The 22,909-nt window shown below is 37.5% G+C and overlaps 1 protein-coding gene across 1 annotated transcript; it reads left to right on the plus strand.

Moving 5' to 3' along the window:
• The first annotated feature begins 1,299 nt into the window (after nt 1–1,299).
• tmem50a (transmembrane protein 50A) lies at nt 1,300–21,545 on the plus strand. The gene is made up of 7 exons (XM_039739314.1): nt 1,300–1,381; nt 5,735–5,841; nt 6,331–6,443; nt 8,107–8,174; nt 8,321–8,413; nt 18,496–18,556; nt 18,798–21,545. The coding sequence occupies exons 2-7, from the start codon at nt 5,743–5,745 to the stop codon at nt 18,841–18,843; spliced, it is 480 nt and encodes a 159-aa protein (XP_039595248.1). The 5' UTR covers nt 1,300–1,381; nt 5,735–5,742; the 3' UTR covers nt 18,844–21,545.
• The last annotated feature ends 1,364 nt before the right edge of the window (nt 21,546–22,909 follow it).

The following is a 22,909-nucleotide window of genomic DNA, read 5'->3' on the forward strand; positions in this document are numbered from 1 at the left end:
GCCCGGTCTTCACCAGATATAGTGTTTGGAGATCTGCCCAAAGTGTTCAATTTTTGTCTCTTCAGATCAGAGAGTCACTTTTCCTCATGCTCTTGGTGTCCTTTAAAATGTCATATACCTTTTAATCAAGAATGGCTTCTGCCTAGTAACTCTACCATAAACACCTGATTGATAGAGTGATGCTGAGATGGTCGTCCATTTGACAGGTTCTATCAACTGAACAGAGAACACCTGAAGCTCTATTAGAGTGACCACTGGATTATTGGTCACCTCCCTCATCAAGGGCCGTTTTGCACAGTTGCTCAGTTTGGCTGGACGGCCAACTCTAGAAAGTAACTTGGCGGTTCCAAGATTCTTCTATTTCACATTTATTGAGGCCACAGTACTCCTGGGAACACTCCAAGCTTTTAGAAATGGGTTTATACCCTTGTCCTAATGATCTACTGTATGCCTCACCACAATTTTATCACAAGAGTTCCTTGTACTCCATGGCTTCATTTTTGGCCGTGACATACAGTGTGAATTATAGGACCTCATATACACAGGTGTGTGGTTTTTATTAATAATGCCCAATCAATTCAATTTGATATACTTAGACCCCAATTAATTTCTAGACACATTTTAAAGTTAAACAGGATACACCTAGCCACATTTTGGAGTGCCACATCAAAGGGTCTAAATACTTGTATGAATAAGAGATTTCAGTTTTTAATTTGTAATAAATTTGCAAACCTTTCTGACAATATGTTTTCACTTTGTTATTATGGGTTATTGAGTGTAGAATGACGGACAAAAATTACAAATGTACCCATTTAAAATTAAATCTATGACACAATAAAGTGCATAAAGTGAAGAGATCTGAGTACTTTCTGAATCCGCTGTATGTATTAGTGCCATGATCCAGATGATCTTTTTTCCTCAGCACTGGCAATTAACTTCATGTATTTTGCGTTTGTGAAATGCTTCTGGAAATAACCAGACATTTAAATAAATACAAAGGCTTAAATTTATTAATTCATAAGTGCAAAACTTATCAGTTATACAGCCAATGGTAAATGGCCTCTCGTAAGACATGTTTTAATATGCTGTGCAAGAGATAACTCTTTCAACATAGTTTACAACAAATTTAAGCGTAGGGTGGAAAACGTAACTTCCCAAAACAAATATTAAAGGTCTACTCCTACAGCAAGCTTTATGTTACTTTAAACTGTGTTAAGACATTCGCAGCCATGAATTGGATAAGCCCGTCAGTCACCAGGATAGACGAAAAATAAAAAAAAAATGCGATGACGTCAGAGGCGTGGGGCTACCAGTGAGCATGCGCGATTCATCAACCACGGCGTTAAGGCTGTTATTGTCTGCTGAGATACTGCGAAAGAAGGTATGTAAAGTGAAAATATAAGCTATTTATTTGTTGTCACGTATGGTTTTGGAGGTGCACGGTGTACGTTATTATTATGCACTGTGACGGAGATTTGAAATTACGTTTTAAGCGATTACGGAGTGAATAAATAAGTGTGTCTTAAAAGTCCTTTTAGTCGGGGGTGGCTCTTGCGGTTTTTTTTCCGCCCTCGGTGTATCATACCGTACGGGTAAAGTGTTTTTTTTTCTTTTACTTTTGTTTTTTTTTTTTTTTAGTTTCGAGGGCGTATTTAATGTCGTAGATTCATTTGGCAGAGTAGGTGACGTAGTGCAAGCAGGGATGTGCAATGTGCATGTTTTTTTAAAAAGTAAATCGGTATTTAATTTGAATGTTAACATCCTGTTGACGCAAAATACAAATAATTTTATCCTAAATGTATTCTAGTTTTCATAGCGTAGTTGCGAGTTCCATGCAGGTGAGTAAGTTGACTAATCTCTCCCAGAATCCTGCGCGGCGTCGAGGAGACGATTCCACTTGAAATAAAAGGAAATGGAATTTTGTAAAAGTTGAATAGGTGTCTTAGAACGTTTTATGTGTGGATTGCTTTGTCTTACAAATAAAGTTGCCAGTGTTGCATTTGAATCAGTTTCTTGAAAGAGAATAACCGTCTTTTAACGCAACAGTAGAATTTTATATATTACTTAGTGGTCATCGGGTTAAAACAACACCGAAGAAACAATCCCCATTTTCCATCCTGCGTATCCGCATTTTAAAATGAACAAACTTTGTTTCAGTTTACGGTGTGTTGTAAAGTTGATCTGCGTATCCCTTTGTTGTACTTCTCCTAGATTTTTATTGCTTATTTTGATGGGTTTTTTTTTTTTGTTGTCTTTGTTCAGTCTGACTAGTGTACTTTAGGGTCTTCTTTTTCTGCTGTATACATTTATCCATAATATTCTATTCAGAAGAATTACTTTTAATTTATTTTTTTTTGTTCGACGCCTTCTTGCTCACCGGTACGAGTAAACCCCCACGTGAGATACACCGTTTGCCAGATGTCCAGTTGTACTAGGCGTAGAGGTTTTTTTGATTACCGACTATTTTGGCTCTCTAGACCGGGGAAGAAAAAAAACACCACCTTGTTATTTTGGACAATATTTTGTGCAGGAAATGTCGCCCTTATGATAAAAGTGTACATCAGTTGGTCTCTTTAATAGAAATGATCAGAAGTTGTGCATACCTCATCAATCGACTCTGGAGTTAGTTAATCCTTAATGAGATACGAGGGAGGAAAGGTATTCCTTCTCAGAAAACCTAGAAAAAAATGGGTAAAGGTAATATGGGCACGAGGAGTGTATTTTTATGCAATTTCGAGGTTACGGATGACGGATACAATATTTTTAATATATGAGTCTTTACCGGTGGCCTTTGCCCATCAAGAGCCACTCCCAGAAGATTAAAATTGGCAAATTTCAAACATAATCATGTGGGATTTTGTTTTAGATTATTTCAAGTTCAGTGATTACGAATGTTATTTTTGATCCTTTACTGGGTATAACACCTCTATCAGAAGGTGATAAGTTTCTATCACAATTGAGAATATTTAGACTTTACACTTGTAAACTGATGCACACATTTTAAAATTTCACACAACTATTCTTATTATGCACCTCAGCCTCTTGAAGTAAATGATTACATTTCTTGTGAACAAACACCCAGAATTCTGACAGCTTATACCAATTCAGACTTTTTATTGTAGTTTAATTTTATTTGCCTAGAAACTTGTCTTTAACTGACCTATAGGCTAGTGATAGTTAGTCTTGGCATTAGCAGGTCTATCTTAGCACAAGTCACAAAAGTTCCTCAAGGCCCTGTCCTTGGCCCTCTCCTGTTCTGTATCTGCATGCTTACCCTTGGCTGTATTATTTTTTAGCTTTGGACTGAGTTATCATTTTTATGTGGATGGTACTCTGATCTGTTTCAGTACTAAAAGTCAAAATTCATCAATGCTTTCTCAGCTTACATTTTGCCTCCATGAAATTAACACCTGGATAGAACATAACTCCTAAAATTAAACTGTACCAGAACTGAAATAATGCTGAGTAGCACTAAAGCTCTGCGTAAGAAAATGAGCTCCTTTTCAAACACTCTTGATGATGACATCACCAGACCACCTTGTGCAAGTAATCTTGATGTAATTTTTGATTTCTTTTTTATTGTACTCGCATTAAGAAACACTCATGTACCACTGTATCATATCCTTTGTTCTTTCATTCCCCTTTTTTTCTGATGCTGAGATACCTGTACATGCCCATATTATACCTTGCATTAACTGCTGTAATGTCCTACTGGCAAGTGCTACTTCAAATTTTTCTTCCACCACTCCAGTTGGTTCAAACATCTGTTGCAAGTGTCCTTGCATAGACACACAACTATAAGCACACAAGTCCAATCCTGTTCCACCTTCACTAGCTCCCTATGTCTTATAGGACTGAATATAAAATCCTGTTACTAACCTATAAAGCTTTAAATGGCCTTTCACCAAGCTACATCAATGACCTCCTCCATCTCTCTGTTGTCCACTGATTCTGGCAGTTTTGTTGTGCCCCAATTTAACCTGTACTCTATGGCTGACAGAGCCTTCATCTATATTACAGACTTTGGAACAATCTTCCAAACTTAATGAAATAAGCTTACTCAATTCATTACACATCAATACATTTGTTCAGGATGGTATCTTACTTATCCTGACTTTCTAATCCTTTCTTTCAGTGTACCTTCATTGTCCTGGTGCTCATGATTACAAATTATGCCATTTGTTCAAGGTTTTGTTGTAGTAGTTTGTATATTTAGTATTTTTATTCAGGTTTTTGTCTCTTATGCAAATTTAAAACTTTGTGTTTCCTGTATTTATCTTTATTTAATGTTTTATGTGGATTTTTTTTGTATTCAATGTATATTTTCTGTTGACCATTTTGAATTTCCGTGAAGCACTGTAAGCATGGGAAAGATGGTATATAAATAAAATGTATTCTAATTTATTATTATAGATATAGATTAATTGAATAACAGCTCCACCTGCAAGTTTTAAAAGTGTACAATGTGGCAAAGTGGTTATGGCAGGAGAGTTCTGGGTTTGATTCCTAGCAGATTTTGCACATTAGCCCCGTGCATTTATTGCTCCCCAACCCCAAACAGAGACCATAAACTGGATTGAGCAGCTCTGAAAATGAGCAGACATCTTTGCATGATATCAATAAAAGGTGATTTTGTTTATTTGGTGTAGAGAAAGAATTTGACTTAACAGAATTAACATAATGTATTTTCTATCTCACAATAGCAGTAAGTGTGGCTGTTATATTTTGATGAATATTAGGTTGTGTTTTGTCTTTGTTGATTTAAACCACAAGGGTTCTTGTTCAGTCCCTATTTTGGTATCCCCCTGATCAAGTTGTTTAACATGTCTTTGGTCCAAATATCAGAGAAATGTTAATGTCTATACTATATACCCTCTCTTCTAGAGAAAGCTTGGATATAACATTTTCAAATCTGCTTGATCCAGGTTACTGTTATGGGGAGCTCGAGCCCTTCCTAACAGCACTGGGAGTTAGCAGCAAACAGCCCTGGAAGGGCTATCGGTCAATCACAAGGCCCAAATATAAACTGCTTTGGGGATGGGCAAAACACACACAGACACACAGGTTGACACAAGCAGTAATTGGGACCAGAATTTGTTCCCTAAGATTCTGGATCTGTGAGGCAGAAGTGCTACCCATTGTGCCTCTGTACCACCCCAACAGTGACTAAATATTAATAAACAGGACAAACACTTTTTGCAAGTATCTCCATATTTTCAGATGGTCAATTTGGAATGTCATATTTCATCTTTAAAGTGTTGAAGGTGCACTTCTAGTATTCATTCACTTTGTGATGTGTGGCATTTATCTTAACATACTCTCTTCTGAGAGTGTGTGTGCATATCTTTCTGGAAGTTGTATTCAGCTGTAGTTAATGTGGGAAGTATAGCTTGAGGCTGTGCACCCTGATATGGTTAATGCAGAGTATTTTACATGACTCTTTTGTTTAAAATGCCTCTTTACAAATAGCACATTATACTTTTTTCTTTCTGTATCTGAAATTAAACAAAATTTTCAACATCATTACTCTGGGTTTCCTGTTCTGTTTCTACTCAGAATATATTAATAAAGGACGGTATTATGGTTCATAATAAAACTGTCTAAAGTGGGTTAAATAAGTTTGAAAATATTCTAATGTAGAATCAACATTTTTGTTGGTGTCTTTGAACATTTACCATTTATAAGTTAAAACAAAAAAAAGTTCAACTGGTCCCAATTACTTTTTTTTTTACAGCATTAAAAATGTCAGGGTTCCTTGATAACATCCGATGTGGAGAGTGTGAGTGTGTTGATTTGGGAGAGAAAAGGAACACGCTGGCCTCAATAGCAGCTGGAGTCCTGGTAAGCGGTTTTTATAAAAGAGATGCAAGCAAATTTCCTGCATTAAGCACAACGCCCTCAGTTCTTTTGAAGCTGAGTTATGTTTTTCATTATTTAATGCAAACTGAATTTCATTAGTGGCTTCACTTAAAAAAAGTTAAATTCTTATCTTTGGAAAACTATTTTGAGGTAATGTCCCTTTATGTTATTAACCATGCTTTTACAAAAGAAGTAGAGTTCCATATGACCTAATAAATGTTCTTCAGAAATGAATGCTGCCTACTTTCTAAAATAAATTTTTACTAATGAAACAATTAATTTGTTAGCCTCAGGGAAACTTAAATATTTGTTTAGATAGTTCCACTCCTAGAAGCACAAGATGAAATAACAGTAAACTAAATAATAAATAATCTTGATTATATTATTTGTTCAATTTTCAGCTGATCAAACAGCAATTTGTTCCCAGTTTCAAGCAAAATGATTTTTAAAAAATGCCTTTTTATGTTTTAGTTTTTTACAGGATGGTGGATTATCATTGATGCAGCCGTGAAGTATCCAGATATGGAAACGTTTAACCATTCATATCATGCCTGTGGGGTAATAGCCACTGTTGCTTTTCTGATGTAAGCAAATGAATTATTAAGGATAAGAATAAATTTGGTGTGATGCTGTAATGGCAATTACATGAAAAAATCTCAGAATTCAGCAGATTTAAATTACGATATTTTGTACTTTTTATTAAGTTGTGCCTTGGGTCAAAATAAGCCATTGAATTAGACGCAATAATGCCCCTGCGTCGAAGTGATGAGGTTGGCGCCGGACAGCCGTTGCAATGTTTAACCTATGTTTGCAACTTCTGGGTGCATATCGCCTGTACTCCTTCACTCAGTCACTCGACTTCTCATCAGGATGGTGGTGTACAGTATTGAGCAGTGCGTCTTCACGGTGTGAACCTACTGGGTCACCAATTCATTTAAGTAATGTCAGAATCAACTGGATGATCATGAGTTAACGGAAGGTTACTTCCAGCAAGAGAGAGCAACGTGTCACACATTGGAAAGGAGCATGGCAGAAATTGAGTCCATCTTCGGCAACAGGATAATTTCAAAGGGGCTTTGACCACCACGGTCAAGGGATCTGACACCACCAGTCTTCTTCCTTTGGGGTATGCTCAAAGGAAAAGTCTTATCAGAACAAGCCTCACACTGTGGAAGATTTAAAAGAAAACATCCAATGTGAAATTGCTGCTATTCCCCCAAGATGTTTGCCGATATGTTCAGGAACATGAAGTGCCGTGTCTTCATCCTAACGGTTGTTACAACAGAATATTTGTGGCCTCTTCCAAGTGAATCTCCCTGTACATTTTAAAATATCCTTGAGCAGCAAATAATTTGTAATAAAAAATATAAAGTTCAGTAGTGGAGATTCCACTAGATGTTTTCTGAGGTCACATTTGCCTTGAAGCCTATGTTTTGGTCTTGCACATCAACCTGAATTTGTTTGTAAGCCGCCGGTTTGCAATGAATGAGACATACATGCTTAATCCTTCCTGTTTATTTAAACCTGTCACACTTTCTAATTGAATAACTGCACTGGTGACTGTATGAAATATTTAAGTGCCAGATTTTTAGATTTTCAATTTGAGGTGCTACACTAGACTGATATTGTTAATCACACTTGAGGCCAACTTGATAAAGGCTTGTTTATCTTAAACATTGTGTTTTTAAATGTCAAGTTATTTACATTATCTTGTCAGTTTTTGAAGCTATATAAAAATTGTAGGCAACAATATTCAGAACACTGTTGGTTTCTGTGGTCTCTGTTGCAGTTAAGAAAAAGTGTTAGTTACATTTGGAGTTTCCCTTTCTGTGCTTAACAATTGCGAGTGGGTGCAATTGATTGTTTTTCTCTCTGAATGCTGTTACATCCTGCTCTATACTATATTAAGAACATAACTTTTTTCTAAGTTGTTATTTAAGTAACATTTGGTTAATGATAGAGCGATATATCTGAGGTTTCCATTTCTCACAGTTTTACCATTTGCTTCCTGTTTGTGTGAGTGTGTTTATTTTTTGTCGTTGGTGTCTTCATCTCATAAGGATTAGATCATGCTCTTTTTTTCCAAACTGCAGTCTGTCTGATTTCTTGAATTTGGAAGCATGGAATAATATTTAGCCTCCATTTTCTTGTGAATAGTTTTAAGAAGACTACTTTTTTATGAACTTTGTGTAAATAGTCTGCACAAAATATTGTAATTCCACACATTGTAATTACTTTTCCTTTCAGGATCAATGCAGTATCAAATGGACAGGTGCGAGGTGACAGTTATAGCGAAGGTTGCCTTGGGCAAACAGGTATGCTTTGGACTTATTCCAAAGAATTTTTCAAACATTTCTGTTAATTATCTCGTCAGTCTCAAATAGTTAGGTCTTTAGATGTTGTGTTTTAAAACTTTGCCATCCTTTGCTTTTTTGAACATTGCTGTCCTCCTTATTTTTAGGTGCTCGTATTTGGCTGTTCATTGGTTTTATGCTTGCTTTTGGATCCCTGATTGCTTCCATGTGGATTCTTTTTGGAGGTTATGTTGTTCCTCGTAAGTATTATTTTAGCTTTTTTCTTTCCTTCCCCCACCCACCTAACCATTCAGGAAGATAGGGAGTCAGAGCATAACCCTCTAATAGAGGAACAAGGTAGTAATGAAATCTGGCTGTGAATATAGTCCATTATAGAATAAACTAACACTTAGTGAGAAATTTAGATTATCTATTTGGCCTAAGTGCCATGTTTAGATTATGTGGGTCACAGTAAAATAAACTTTCTTTTGTAAAACACTGTTTAATGGCAAATGACATTTCTGAGTACTTTAAAGATAAAGATCAGTTATTTCCTCATTTCTACAAATGAAGCAGGTTGAGCTCCCCTCACAAAGCAGCAAGTCTGCTTCATCTAACTCGCTGTGCTGCTGTTCCAAACTTGCTTTTGACTTTAAATGTAGAACAAATACACACTTGAACTACTGTATATGTGCTTTTTCATGTTCCTTCTCCTTATTATTCATGTTGCTTGTTTTTGCTTGCTGTAAGTCTGCAAAGGTTGAAGTTCTTATGACTCGTGAACAGCTGCTTTAAAGAAGACAACTTTGCATTTATATGGTACTTTGCAAGACACTTGAAGCACTTTTCATAAAAATGGGGAAGCTACTTCAACCACCACCAATGTGTAGCATCCAACTGAATGATGAAGCACAGCTATTTTGCACCATTACGCTTACCACATATTAGTTTGTAGGTAGTGAAAGGATTAAAGAGTTAGCCAATAAGGGATGGGTTTATTAACACTAGAATTACCAGAGCCTATGAAAAAACTCGTAGATCCGTCCCACATTAAAACGCTTCGCACCTCTCATCAGCGTCTTTTGTCCTTTAAATGTGTTGATAATCAGCAAACAGCAGGCAGTCTGCTATCACATCCCCCACCCCTCAGTTACTTAGAGTTGCATAGAGTGAGAAGTCAAGCAAAATGACACCTTTTATAGATACTATATCGTTATTTGGAACACTTGCATTTCATGTGTGTTCCATGTCTACAACAATCTATGCACAGTAAACACATCGTTAAAACGGAAATGTTTTTCATGTTTTAGTAATAATTGACAAAATGTAGACATGAAGTGTATAATGTGTGAAGCCTGAATTCCAAATATCAAAGAAACACTTTCATAAAAGATATGTATAACAAAACAAATGCGCTTTTTTCCAAGATTATAACCAAGGAAAAATAAATCAGGTTAGTGTTGCTTGTTGTCCTGACTTCTCGGGTAGTGTACTGGTTTAGAATTTAGAAAGTTCTGGGTTCGAGTCCTAACGTCTCCCAAAATAAACGTTTTGAGTAGTGAGCTATTCTTATTGTTAATATTATCCATGGTGCAATGCTAAGAACTGCTGATTCCCAATCAAGAGCTTCTGGGATGGATATTGGCAGCTTCTCAAGTTTACTGTTTTGAGTTGAGAGCTGCTCTTATCTATCTATATATATAATTCACTAAGGGCACGCAAGACAGAGAGCCACGCCTGCCAACTCGTAAGACCATGGGATACGCTCGACAGAGCCCCGCCCGCCAACTCTAACCCTCCAACCGCGTCATGGGATACGCATGACAGAGCCACGCACGCAAACTATAACTGTTCTCCCGCGTCCAGCGTCGCTCTTGTGGTATGTGCACTGCCTTGCTCTTGTGCCCGCATGCAACAACTCGCCAAACACAGCCTCACTCGCTTTCGTCTGTGCAAAAGTCCACATGCACTTCTGAGCTACGTTGACTTTTCACCGCATGCAAGACAGAGAGCCACAACCGCCAACTCACAGAGCTCCGCCCGCCAACTCTAACAGAGCCCCGCCCATGGGTTACGCACGAAAGAGCCATGAACGCCCACTCTAACTCTCCTCCTATGTCATGGGGAACGCACGACAAGGCCCCGCCCGCCAACTCTCACCCTCCGCCGGCTTCCAATATCTCACTCGAGGCAATTATATGGCGACATCGACTTCTCAACTGTCACTCTGGAACAACTCGGTATGCGAGCTATATTAAGCGTCACCAACGAAGACTCACTACACCTTAATGAACAGATGCTGAAACTTATCCCTAACGACGAACTAACTTTCACCAGCGTTGACTCCATCATCACAGACGATCCTGCAGATCAACTTGCATTCCCCGAAGAATTTCTTAATAGTCTTACTCCCACTGGCATGCCTCCGCATAAACTCAAAATTAAAATTGGTTCAGTCATCATGCTTCTCAGGAACCTCATGCCAGCAAAAGGTCTTTGTAATGGCACTAGACTTTCTGTTACCAGCATTCACCGCAATGTACTGGAGTGTAAGACTATCACATCTGCTACCTCACAAACTGTCCTTATTCCCCGGATTTCCCTGACCCCATCAGATTCTAATCTGCTTTTTACTTTTACACGCAGATAATTTCCTGTCAGATTGGCATTTGCAATGACTATTAATAAGGCACAAGGACAAACTTTCAAAAAAATATGCCTGTATCTGCCAAAACCTGTTTTCAATCACAGACAATTGTATAGTCCACAGTTTTCCCAGTCTTGTTCGCGCACAAGATCTGACACAGTTTTCAAATAAAGAGGGGGTGTAACAAAACAAGTTTATACCACGTCTTTATTTGAAAATGGCGTCAGATCGAAAGGGGGGAATGTGTCTGGAAACTTGAACGTGAATCAGACAAAACTGGGGGGCTGCACTGAATAAGCTCCAGTTTTATTTTCTCAATGACGATCACACTCTAAATCCCGTACCCGTCCCGAAACCTGATCTGACTCTTAAGTAACTGCTCCAGTGTAAATTCACACCCAGTCTGACGCTGTTCATTTTCAAATGATATTGCATTAGTGCGATGATGTTTTCTGATTAATTTTATACCCAATGTCCCATATATTTGTACACGCTTGCCCCAATCTGACACTGCTGTTTTCAGATAAAGATGCGCTATAACAGAGGTGAACTCAGATCAGAGAAAACAGAAGCCATCCCCGCAAGAAACGTCCACTCACATATAAGAACAATGCAGCTGCACCAGGCGTAAATGCGAAAGTCCGGCGTCATCCTGCCAATCACCTGTCCTTCAAAGAAACAGCATGACTTACAGAGCTCGCGAACGGTACACCGTCCAGATCTAAACACTAGCGTGGTGTATGTTCCCAAAATCAGTGTAACTGCATTCTCGTACTATTGCTCACATACTAAAGTGTCAGCAGGTATTTTTCGTGGCATTACACGTGTAATTTGTGAGTATGCCCTTGACGATCAAACAGAGGAAGCTCTGCAATATACTTGTGACTTTATGCTGTGGGAAGATAAGTAAATAAAGTAAAACTAAAAAAAAAAGGCGCTAACTTTGACAAGCACTATACATTTACACCGGCTGTTACAGACGCAAATCAAATGTATGCTTTTATTGTATAATATTAACAGTAAGAACAGCTCACTATTCAAAACGTTTATTTTGGGAGACGTTAAGACTCGAGCCCAAAACATTTCTGTTTTAATGATGTGTTTACTGTGCATAGATCGTTGTAGACACGGAAGACACATGGAACAATGTATGTGTTCCAAATAACGATATAGTATTTATAAAAGGTGTGATTTTGCTTGACTTCTCACTCTATATAACTCCAAGCAACTGACACGCAGGTAAACAGACTTGAGCTGAGACAACTGTGCGGGGTGGGGGATGTGATAGTAGGCTGTTTGCTGCTTATCAACACATTTAAAGGACAAAAGACGCTGATGGAGAGGTGAGAAGCAATTTAAGGTGGCACGGATCTACAAGTTTTTTCGTAGGCTCTGGTAATTCTAGTGTTAAGGGGCCAGAATGACTAAGCCATGATTTACAGTTCAGTAAGTTTATTGGGAAACACCCTATAAGAAGTAAAGTGCAAAAAACAATGTTGACACTTGAAAACACAACCCTTCAAAAAAACAAAATTCTTTCTGCACATAAACTCGTATAAAAAGACAAAGCAGAATTGGGTATTATGAAAATATTGTTGTTTTGTGGAATTTGGTGACCTTTTTGATTTAGTGCAGACACACTGAGGCATGAGTGATTCCTTAGGTCATTGTGCTTGTGTACCTTTGCTCATCATTTCTCCTTTTAATTTACATATTGGTAAAGTACACATGCAGACACTTCCTCTGCTTTTTTTACCCCAGAGACTGCATTTTTAGTGTACAGGAGTAGTGCACATTATTTTTGTTTTATCAGAGTGCTAATTGTTTGAATTACAACAATAGATCTTGTTAGAAGGCTGTAGAAAAATACCACTGTGTTTAGCGTTATCATCACCGAGTTTGGTACATATACCATGTTCTACCAGTAAAATAAACTTTTAACACAGTCTCATCACAAAGAAATTCTCTGTATGGCCAAAAGTATGTAAACACTCCTGCAAATTACTGAGTTCAGATGTTTTGGCCACACCCATTAACTAATACATAAAATCAAACGCATTGCCATGCAGTCTCCATTGACAAATATTAACTCAGTTACTTTAAATGTAGCACTGTCATAGGATACCACTTTTGCTAAGTCAGTATGTGACATTTCTGCTCTGTTAGATCACACCTGGTCAGCTCTAAGTGTAATTATTGTGGCGTGTCTAGGAACAGCAGCAGCTTGGTCACAATGTGATAGACCTTGTAATCCCAGAGTGGGGACGCCAAATTCCAAAGTTCATATTGCGTATAAATCTCATCTTCTGTTGCATCGCTCACAACAGATTTTCAGACTGACTGTGGGAACAACCTTAGCACCAGAATTGTACGTCTGGAGCTTCATGAAATGAGTTACCATTAGTTACACATGGAAATAGTTTGGAAAGCACTGCTTTAGGTCACAGTAATGTTTACAGAATTTTGGACTACTTGCCTTTTACTGTCTTGTAAGTACATGATAATGTCAGAGGCTTTTCAAGACGTTTACTACTTCAAGAGCAGTGCTTTCATTTTGAAAATTTTTATCTATACTAATAAAAGGCAAAGCCCTCACTCACTCACTGACTCATCACTAATTCTCCAACTTCCCGTGTGGGTGGAAGGCTGAAATTTGGCAGGTTCATTCCTTACAGCTTCCTTACAAAAGTTGGGCAGGTTTTATATCGAAATTCTACGCATAATGGTCATAACTGGAAGCAGTTTTTCTCCATTTACTGTAATGGAGATGAGCTTCAACGCCGTGGGGGCGGAGTTTCGTGTGACATCATCACACCTCCCACGTAATCACGCAGTACATAGAAAACCAGGAAGAGCTCAAAAAAGCGCTTAAGAAAACATGCATTATATAATTGAGAAGGCAGCGAAACAATAAGAAGCGAGCGAGTGACATATACAACCATATTCATGAGTTCTGCTACTGAAACAAAGCACGATGTAAACCTACACTTTAAATTAAGTTCATAGACAGGCTGCCGCTGGCGTTTGTAATTTAGTGCCTGCCCATATAAGGCCGTCCGTCAGCGGCAATCCAATAGCAAACTGCCACGGGTAAATATTCACGGGTGAAGGACTGTGCTTATGGAGAGGAAGATGAGATGGTCAGGGTGGTGTTTGACACAAACTCAGCGAAACTGCGAGAGAAAGTTTTAAGTGCCAGGACTAAGGTAACATTAAATACAGCCACGGACATAGCACGAGATGGCACCAGCACAGCTGGGAACCTTCGATGCATGTACACCGAGCAGCTCACGTGAACTGGCGCGTGCACAGATAAAAGGCAACAGTTCCAAAGAGCTGAACAAAACCGAATTACACAATTGAAAAGGCAGCAAAAATATGAAGCGCCTGATAAGCATATTCATAAATCCAGCTACTGCGGAAACAAAGCACACGGTGGAAAAGTCAATGTCCCGCTAAAGGAAGACAGTGTAAAAAACCCGTGCATGCAGTGTGTCAGGTCTCAGATAAAGAAGAAGACGAGCTGTTTATTGATGCAGTAAGAAACGAATCGATGAATGAAACCTGTCATCTTTACAACGATTGACAAACACGGAATGTAACTTGAACACAACACATCCTACAAATACGAACCTGATTGAAAGAAATAATGATAATCAAATCCTTGATGACAGCAACACTCAGTAACACTCACAAAACAAATACTGTATATTGACAGTCATGTTACGTTATTTTTAAAATGTTCCCTTTTCTTTTCTACCTTTTTAACACACTACTTCTCCGCTGCGATACGCGGGTATATATATATATATGTATATATATATAACCCGATCTACATACTCGAATAATGGATACTTTATTCGCCATCAATGATTGTTTTGGTAAAGCCATACTCAGTGTATTCATTAGATGAACGGTAAAAAGTAAGAGCGAGGGGAGGATGACTCATTGAGGCATGCAGGCTGTAGTCGCGTCAACTCTATCTGAATTGCGATCACATTTGAAAAACATATCTTTTCAAGTTCTATTTAGTCCATATGTGTCAAACTCAAGGGCGCGGGCCACATCCGCCCGGCGTAATTATATCCGCCCGCGAGATCATTTTATATACTGTATTATTGTTATTAAAGCCGGGTATATGAAGCGCTGGTAACACAATAAACTACAGATCCCATAATGCAGCGCTTCAGCTGCCTTGCATCAGGGTAACCTGAATGCAATTCAGAAGATACAGAAAACAGCATAATTAAATAAGAATCTGACACTTCAGCGGACGTTTTAACCCGTGCACAATCACAAAGTGATTTCAAGTGAAGCTGCTTTTATGGGAGACACAAATGCACCAGTTCACCTTGCCCCACTTTCCCTGTTGCCAAGTACTGTTAAACCAAGTCGTCACTACGGTGTTCCCAAATACGCACTTTGCTGATAAACTGAGCGCGCTGAGTTTGCACGGCGCTTTGGTGACTTTGATGAACAAAAAAAGTCCGTCTACATGCGGCTCGAACCTTGTGCATATCTGTGTGAGAAGCTCTTCTCAGTGATAAAGACTAACAAAACAGCACACAGGAGTCGCCTCACTGATGAGCACCTGCAATCCATCCTGAGAATCTCCACAACACAGAACCTCACAGCAAACAGAAACGAACTTGTGGCCAAAAAGATGCCAGGCGTCCAGCTCTAAAATGACATATGAGCAAAGACAACTGAATGATTTGATTTGTTATTGCACGTAAGAGCGGGAGTCAACCGTTTTAACAAACAGCGTATTGCACTGATACGAAATAGCTGTGTGTGTATATATGTAGATATGTATGTATATGTACAGTATATATATGTTTATATATGTGTGTGTGTGTATATATGTATATATATATATGTATTTGTGTGTATATATGTGTGCATATATGTGTGTGTATATATGTAGATATATATATATATATATATATATATATATTTATGTGTGTGTGTGTAAATATATATATATATATATGACAACAACACTCATCACTCACAACAGTGACAAAACAATTACATTGACAATCAGGTTACGTTATTTTCAAAATGTTTCCTTTTCTTTTCATTGCTTCTTTAACACACTACTTCTCCGCTGCGAAGCGTGGGTATTTTGCTAGTTAATAATAATTACAAAACGCTATACTATTGTTTATATGACAGTCACAGAAGCCCTTGATCAAATGAACTCCCTCAAAAAATGTTATTTATATATTTTCTTTCTCTTTAATTAAAAAATTTGATCTTTATTTTTCCGTGGTCTCCCCTATCTGTGGTATTAATAATTGAAACTTTTTAAAGCATTGTGTCAAAAGTTCAGAGTTGCAGTATTGTGAAAACCCTAGTTATAGAATATTATTTATATTTACGGTGTCCTTCATAATGTTTGGGACAAAGACATTTTTTCTTGATTTACTCTTTCACAGTTAAAAATTACAGATCAGTCAACTTAGATGTGATTAATATGCACATTATAGACTTCATTTTTAAGGGTATTTGCATACTCTGTGATCACATCATGTAGAAAATGCAACACTTTTTATACATAGCCCCTCCATTTCAGGGTACCATAATGTTTGTGTTTATGGTGTCACAAAGTGGATGCTGCTTGGTGCTGTTGCTCACCTTTACCCCAGCAGACAGTATGCAAGACATGGGATAAAATCACTAAGAATCAGTTTTAATTTCTTCTTTTTCCAATGTTGTGTCCCAAAGCACCACAGCCACCACAATACACAATAAATCAATAATCCCTAATACAATTCTCTCCTCCCAGCAGCCCTGTCACACCCCCTCCCAACTCCAGCTCCACGCTGTTTTCCGATCAGTCCTTTATATAATCCTTGACCCAGAAGTGCTTCTGTCCTTGTGATTCCCCAGCACTTCCAGGTCAGATGGAGACTTGTATTTTCTTCAGCCCGGAAGCACTTCTGTCCTTCCATCCCCATGACTTGGGAGTACTTCCAGGCTATATTGGAAACAGAAGTCCCCGTGTCTCCCTGCAGCATCCCATGGCGGTACCCAGCAGGGCTGTGAAGCCGAACTCCATCTCCCATAGTGCCCTGCGGGAATCTGGGGCACCACTAAGCTGCAGGGAAGTCGCCATCTAGCGTACTGAGGATTTCGGCTAGGTTGGACTGCTGGGCGTCCATCACAATGGTTATTCACACTCAGTTGTGTTTCATTGCTTCATAAGATTACTCAGCTTGCTTCTACTCATAGGAATCTGTAGTTGCCAGCATGGCAACGAGGTGTATTAAAGTCAAAGAAGCAATTATGAGGCTGATAAACAAGAATAAAACCTTTGGATTGCATAAATCAACTGTCAGGAATGCCATTAACAAGAAAGAATATACTGGTGAGCTCAGTAATCACAAATGGACTGGTAGGCTGCCAGTGAAGATCTCCACTGTTGATGACAGAAGAATTTCCACTTTGTAAGGAAAAAACCCCAAACACATGTTTAACAGATGAGAAAAAGTCTTCAGGAGGCAGATGTGTATGTGTCAGAGAAGACTATCCACAGAAGACTTCATGAATAGAAGTATAGAGTCCACAGTACAAGATCAAACCACTAGTTAGCCACAAAAACAGGATGGCTAGTTTACTGTTTGTGAAAAGTACTTAATAGAGCCTGCAGAATTCTAAAAAGGGTCTTGTGGATAGCCAAGACTAAGATTAACCTCTGTATGAGTGATTGGAAGTGTAAAGTGTGGAGAATAAAAGGAACTGCCCAAAATCCAGAACTTACCACCTTATCTTTTGAATATGGTGGTGGTGACTGCTATGGCATGGGCATGTATGGCTGCCGCAGGTACTTGCACACTTTTCTTCATTGATGATGTAACTGCTGATGGCAGTTGCACAGTGAATTATGAGGTGTATAGAAACATCTGCTTAAGTTCCAGTATATTCCTCCAAACTCATTGGACAGTGCTTCATCCTACAGCAAGATAACTGTCCCAAACATATTGCTAAAGCAGATTTTCAAAGCTGAAGATTGCTGCATTAGAGACTTATCAGAGCATCACCAGAGAAGATACTCTGCACTTGTAGAAGTCTATGAACTGCAGGCTTAAAGCAGTTATTGCCTGTAAGGGATATGCAACAAAATACTAAATATGACTGCTTTTATATACCTGCCATTGCAATGCCCCAAACATCATGCTGTCCTGAAATTGAGGAACCATGTAGAAAAGGTGTTGTGTTTCTACATGATGTGACAGAAATGTATGCAAATACCCTTAAATTAGTCTGCAATGTGCATTTTAATCCCATCTGAATTGTTTGATATGTAATTTTGAAGCTTGGAACAGAGGGATAGATTAAGGCAAAATGCATCTTTGTCCCAAACATTATGGATGGCACTGTATGCTCTATTTGTGTTATATAATTGTTTAGGGGACATACAGAACCAAATGTCAAAACCGAAGCTTCTAAATAATCTTAGCAAGATTAGATGTCATCAAGCTTGACTTATAAGATGAATGCCACTGCACTATGTGGACATTTGTGTGGACACTGTTCCCAATGTGGGTTCTAATGAATATTATGACCAATGTGGATGTCCCAATATTGTTTAGTAAGCATGATTACAAAAAAATAATTAGGACTGGTTGGTTGGGAAGTTCTTGAGTTACATTGAATATAACTTCAATTTTTTCTTTTATTTCTCCTCAGAGAAGCAACAGGTGTACCCAGGTATAGCGGTGTTTTTTCAGAACGCCTTCATATTTTTTGGGTGAGTATTAATATTTGTATGGTTGGATGTTTAAGTAAAATAGTTGGAATTTGCAAAAGTTTCACTTCTAAATACTAATGTATTCTTTAGTCCTATGCAAAGTCATTTAGTTTATTAAGTGCTATAAACAGTAAAACCAAAAAAAAAAGAAAAATATAAAACTAGTGAGAAACTTCAAATGCCCATTTAAGTAATAATTTACATTTTTGGAAGAATTGACAAAAACTCTCTTCTTTTGCAGAGGCCTAGTGTTCAAATTTGGACGCACAGAAGACCTGTGGCAGTGATTGGTTTTTGTTTCTTATAATTTGCACATTTTTGAAAATGTCTTCGTTGCATTGGCACATTACTATATTTTTCAAGTGAACTATAAAATGTTTTCTAAAATGCTGTCAGTTTCTTTTCGTCCATTCCTGTATATACAAGTAATTTAGAGACAGCCAGTTGAATGTTACTTTTAAGTCATCTTAACTTCCTGGAACTATGTTTTTTTATGACACACAGTGGAGCTTTTGTTACCAACCGTTTCATTTTTATAACCAAGAGGTCCGGTATTTGAAATCAGACCAAAAGATTTGCAGTCTTTCACTGCAAAGAAGTAGTACATGACATTCTTGTGTTACAGTGCAAACATTATGAAGCTAAAAGCTGTAACCTTCTCAGTCCAGCAGTATCGGGCAAAAGGCCATCACCAATGTAGTACTAGCTGTCACAGGGCACATTCACTCACGCAGACATATACACAGACTCACACACACAGTTTCATGGTGCCAATTTCAAGTCCTCAATCAACCTATGTGCAAACTCTGCACTGACTGTATGGATGTGGGATATAAATCCATATTGTTGGTCCCCCCCAAACCCCCACTAGATAATGCACTATTTAATATGATGGACATTTTAAACGAATGAGTACATGGCACTATACATTTTTACTGTCTTTTAGTCCAGAAAATGTCCATTTACTGTATAAATCCTACAGTGCAAGATATTACTGTAGAATCTTATTTTTTCCACTAATTCTTAGCTCTTAATTTTCCCCACAATTACTGCATCATGCTTGTTATTTTATAATTGTTTTTCAACAGTGAGCTGTGTTTTTTTTTTTTTTATTTAAGCTTTGAGACATACTTATTGCTATGCCAAGAAACCTTATGGAAACTCCTCCTGCATTTAGATAGCTGAAGAGCATATTTTGTTAACACAATGCAGATCTAAAATATAGAACCTTATGTTTACATTGGATGTTGTCCAGAGGCATATAGATTTGTGGCTATTGGATTCATATTTTGCATGAACTGTTAGATGTGAAAATGCACTAAAACATAAACAAATGCAAATAATAATATATTGTATTTATATAGCACCTTTCCCATGCTCAAAGCATTTAAGATACAAATATTTTCTACCAAGAACAATAACCAAATAAATGCAGGATATACAAAGCATAAATAGAATAAAAGAAAAAATAAGCCAGACTATAATACCACATTCAATACTAAAAGAAATTCCTCAACAAATCACATGTGTGATATAAAACACACACAAATTATCCTGAGCATCTGGACAGCGGTTACCTGAAAGAAGGGGCAGAGTGTTAAAAGCCTTGCTGAGCTGATGACTTTGAAGTTGTTTTTCAAAAGAGTGAATGGAGTCCGCTAATCAAATTCATTTCAGGAGGTCTGGGTGCTCTAGAGCTAAAGGTGCAGTTACCCATAGAGTGCAGGGCAGCGTGGGGCACAACAAGATTGGACTGATGTAGTCCGATGCAAGGCCATGTAAAGCTTTGTAGGTTATTATATTAGGTGCTATAAATGATCTTAGTAAATGGATGGTTGTCTTTATTCAGTTTTTCTACAAAAACAAAAAAACTGATGGTTGTCTTGGCAATAGTGGATGGATTTGCTTGATTCATGTATGCCAAGATTTGTCCTGTAAAAGTGTTCCTTTTAGTAGGGAATTAGAGTGAATATTTGAAATAACTCTTGATGACATTTTTGCCAGCTCACATTTATATGATATTGAAAACATGGTGTTTTAAATAAATAATGCTTTAGCTTTCCTTGTCAAGTCAGCGTATACTAAAGTTCTATTAACTGTAACAGTTAGTGCTTAGATGTTAACTTTTAGCTACAACTAAATATATGGAAAGATCTGTGATGAACTTGGCAATTTCAGTTTTGCCTTCATCCTCCATGTTTTGTGGTTATGCTACTTTTGCTGTACATGTAGACCCAGGTGTTGTGTTCTCTAGATTTGGATAAACTTGTTTTAAAGGGTTTGGATGAATGAAGATTCATGCTGTCGGGAAAAGCTCGAACATCATCTGCAAGTTAGTCCTCATAGTGATTGGAGTAACTTCATTTACTGATTGTTTTATTGTTGGATTTGATGCTAGTTGCATATTTAATGCATGAGTGTTAAGAAAGGCCATGTACGGTAAAAAGCTATGGAAGTGTTATACTTGCAGGCTGGTGAAAAGCGGATTCCTTTCTTGGGCCTTGACAGACAAGGGCTTTTAGTGAAAATCAATTGAAATGATAGTTTTATTTATTTTAAGGAAAAATTGACACATTACTGTATATGTAAAGATAGATTGTTCAAAATGGGGATCTTATTGGGTGGCAGTGCACTACTCTCCATGCAAGTAACATTCTGAAGGATAGTAAAATATACATCAATGCATTTACTCTGTAGTAGATTAATATATTTAATACACACTAAGTGGTAAAGGTCTTCTTTAATGTTAATGCTCTTCTCAAATTATATTAGAACATATTTCACATAATTTCCACCTTTATAATACACTCACATTAAGCTAATTTAAAAAAAGAGTTGATGTGGATTAGAACTCTTGTTTGCAAAACTGACAATTGTCCATGTTAAGGCTGATAAAAAAAAAAAATGGATATTTTGTTTGTTTTTTACTTACATTGTGTGACATACAAACAAGAAATATCTTGCAACCTTGTTTTTGTTTTTTTGTTTTTAATACAGAGTAACTGACAGCAGATTGCTTTTTGTTTTTTAAATTCTTGCCTTGGCCTCATCATTCTCAACTTTATTGTATTAAGTTAGTTGTTCAAGCATAAAATTTTGTATGTGTTTTCAGGTCCTTGGCATGCTTACCATGCTTAAGACATTGAAAGAAAAAGCTACTAAAATGCTACATAATAGCATCATATAAATTTGTGTAATCAGGTTATATATTTGGAAAAAATGAATATGTACAACTGTCTTTCTCTGTTATGTGCATTTATTTTATTTTATTTTATTTTTCTTATGTACGTATATTGAATTAATAATGAAATTTAATTTAAAATAAATTTTAATTTTTTTTTGTTTTCATTGATATTGAGCTTTCTTGATGTGTGTTGTGTTCAGTAGGAACTGAATTAGAGATAATGCTTTGGTTTTTAAGAACACATGTTTAACAATTTATGCACTTGCGTTATTATCTGCTTGAGAATACAATAACAATACAGTTACGGAAAACATCCTGCAGTTACATTTTAAGGATAAAAGTACAAATGTCCTATAAAGAGAACAATCCATTAATCCATAATCAAATCCATTTCTGGGTCCCTGGGGCTGCAGCTTACAAAGAGTGCAAGAAAACTGGAACAAGTTGGTAACATAATGACTCCATTCATTGCAATGCATTGCGGTATGCATTTTTAAGGAAGAAACTGAGCTAAGCAGTTGAGTTTCATGTCCCCACTTATTCCTATTCAGGCTCACAGGATGTGTTTCAGTTTTTATGGAAATGCAAACAGTTTAATGTCTTAATGTTTGATAAAAATCAAAGCATAAAACAAATAAAAATAAGTCAAGGAATCATTAAGTGTACAAAATTGTATTCAAATATTTGCTTCATCAAAGTAGCCACCCTTTGTAGATATAACAGCCAAGCTGTTGTAACCCTTTTGATTCTGAATGCCAGTCACTGTGCATGTCACCTACTCTGTTTCTAGTAAAAGAACTCCAGACCATCGCACTTCCTCCTCCATGTTTGACAGTTGGTGTCACACACCAAGGAACCATCCTTTCACCAACTCAATGGCGTACAAACACTCTGCATGAGGAACCGAAGATTTCAAATTTTAATTCATCGGTCCATGAGATTTTCTACCAGTCTGCAGTATTCTAGTGCTCGTATTTCATGGCCCATTCCTTTAAGTAATGGCTTTCTTACTGCCACTCACACTGTCAAACCTGTGGCACAAAGTCTCCTCTTCACTGTAGAAACTGACACTTGCTTTTTTGACCACTGTTAAGCTGTACTTGAAGCTGGTGTGCTGTGAGGCACCCCTCACAAACTTGTCTTCTAATAGAGTCGTGACTTTGGGTCTG

Source organism: Polypterus senegalus, chromosome 17 (assembly GCF_016835505.1).
Source record: "Polypterus senegalus isolate Bchr_013 chromosome 17, ASM1683550v1, whole genome shotgun sequence".
Classification (NCBI taxonomy): domain Eukaryota; kingdom Metazoa; phylum Chordata; class Cladistia; order Polypteriformes; family Polypteridae; genus Polypterus; species Polypterus senegalus.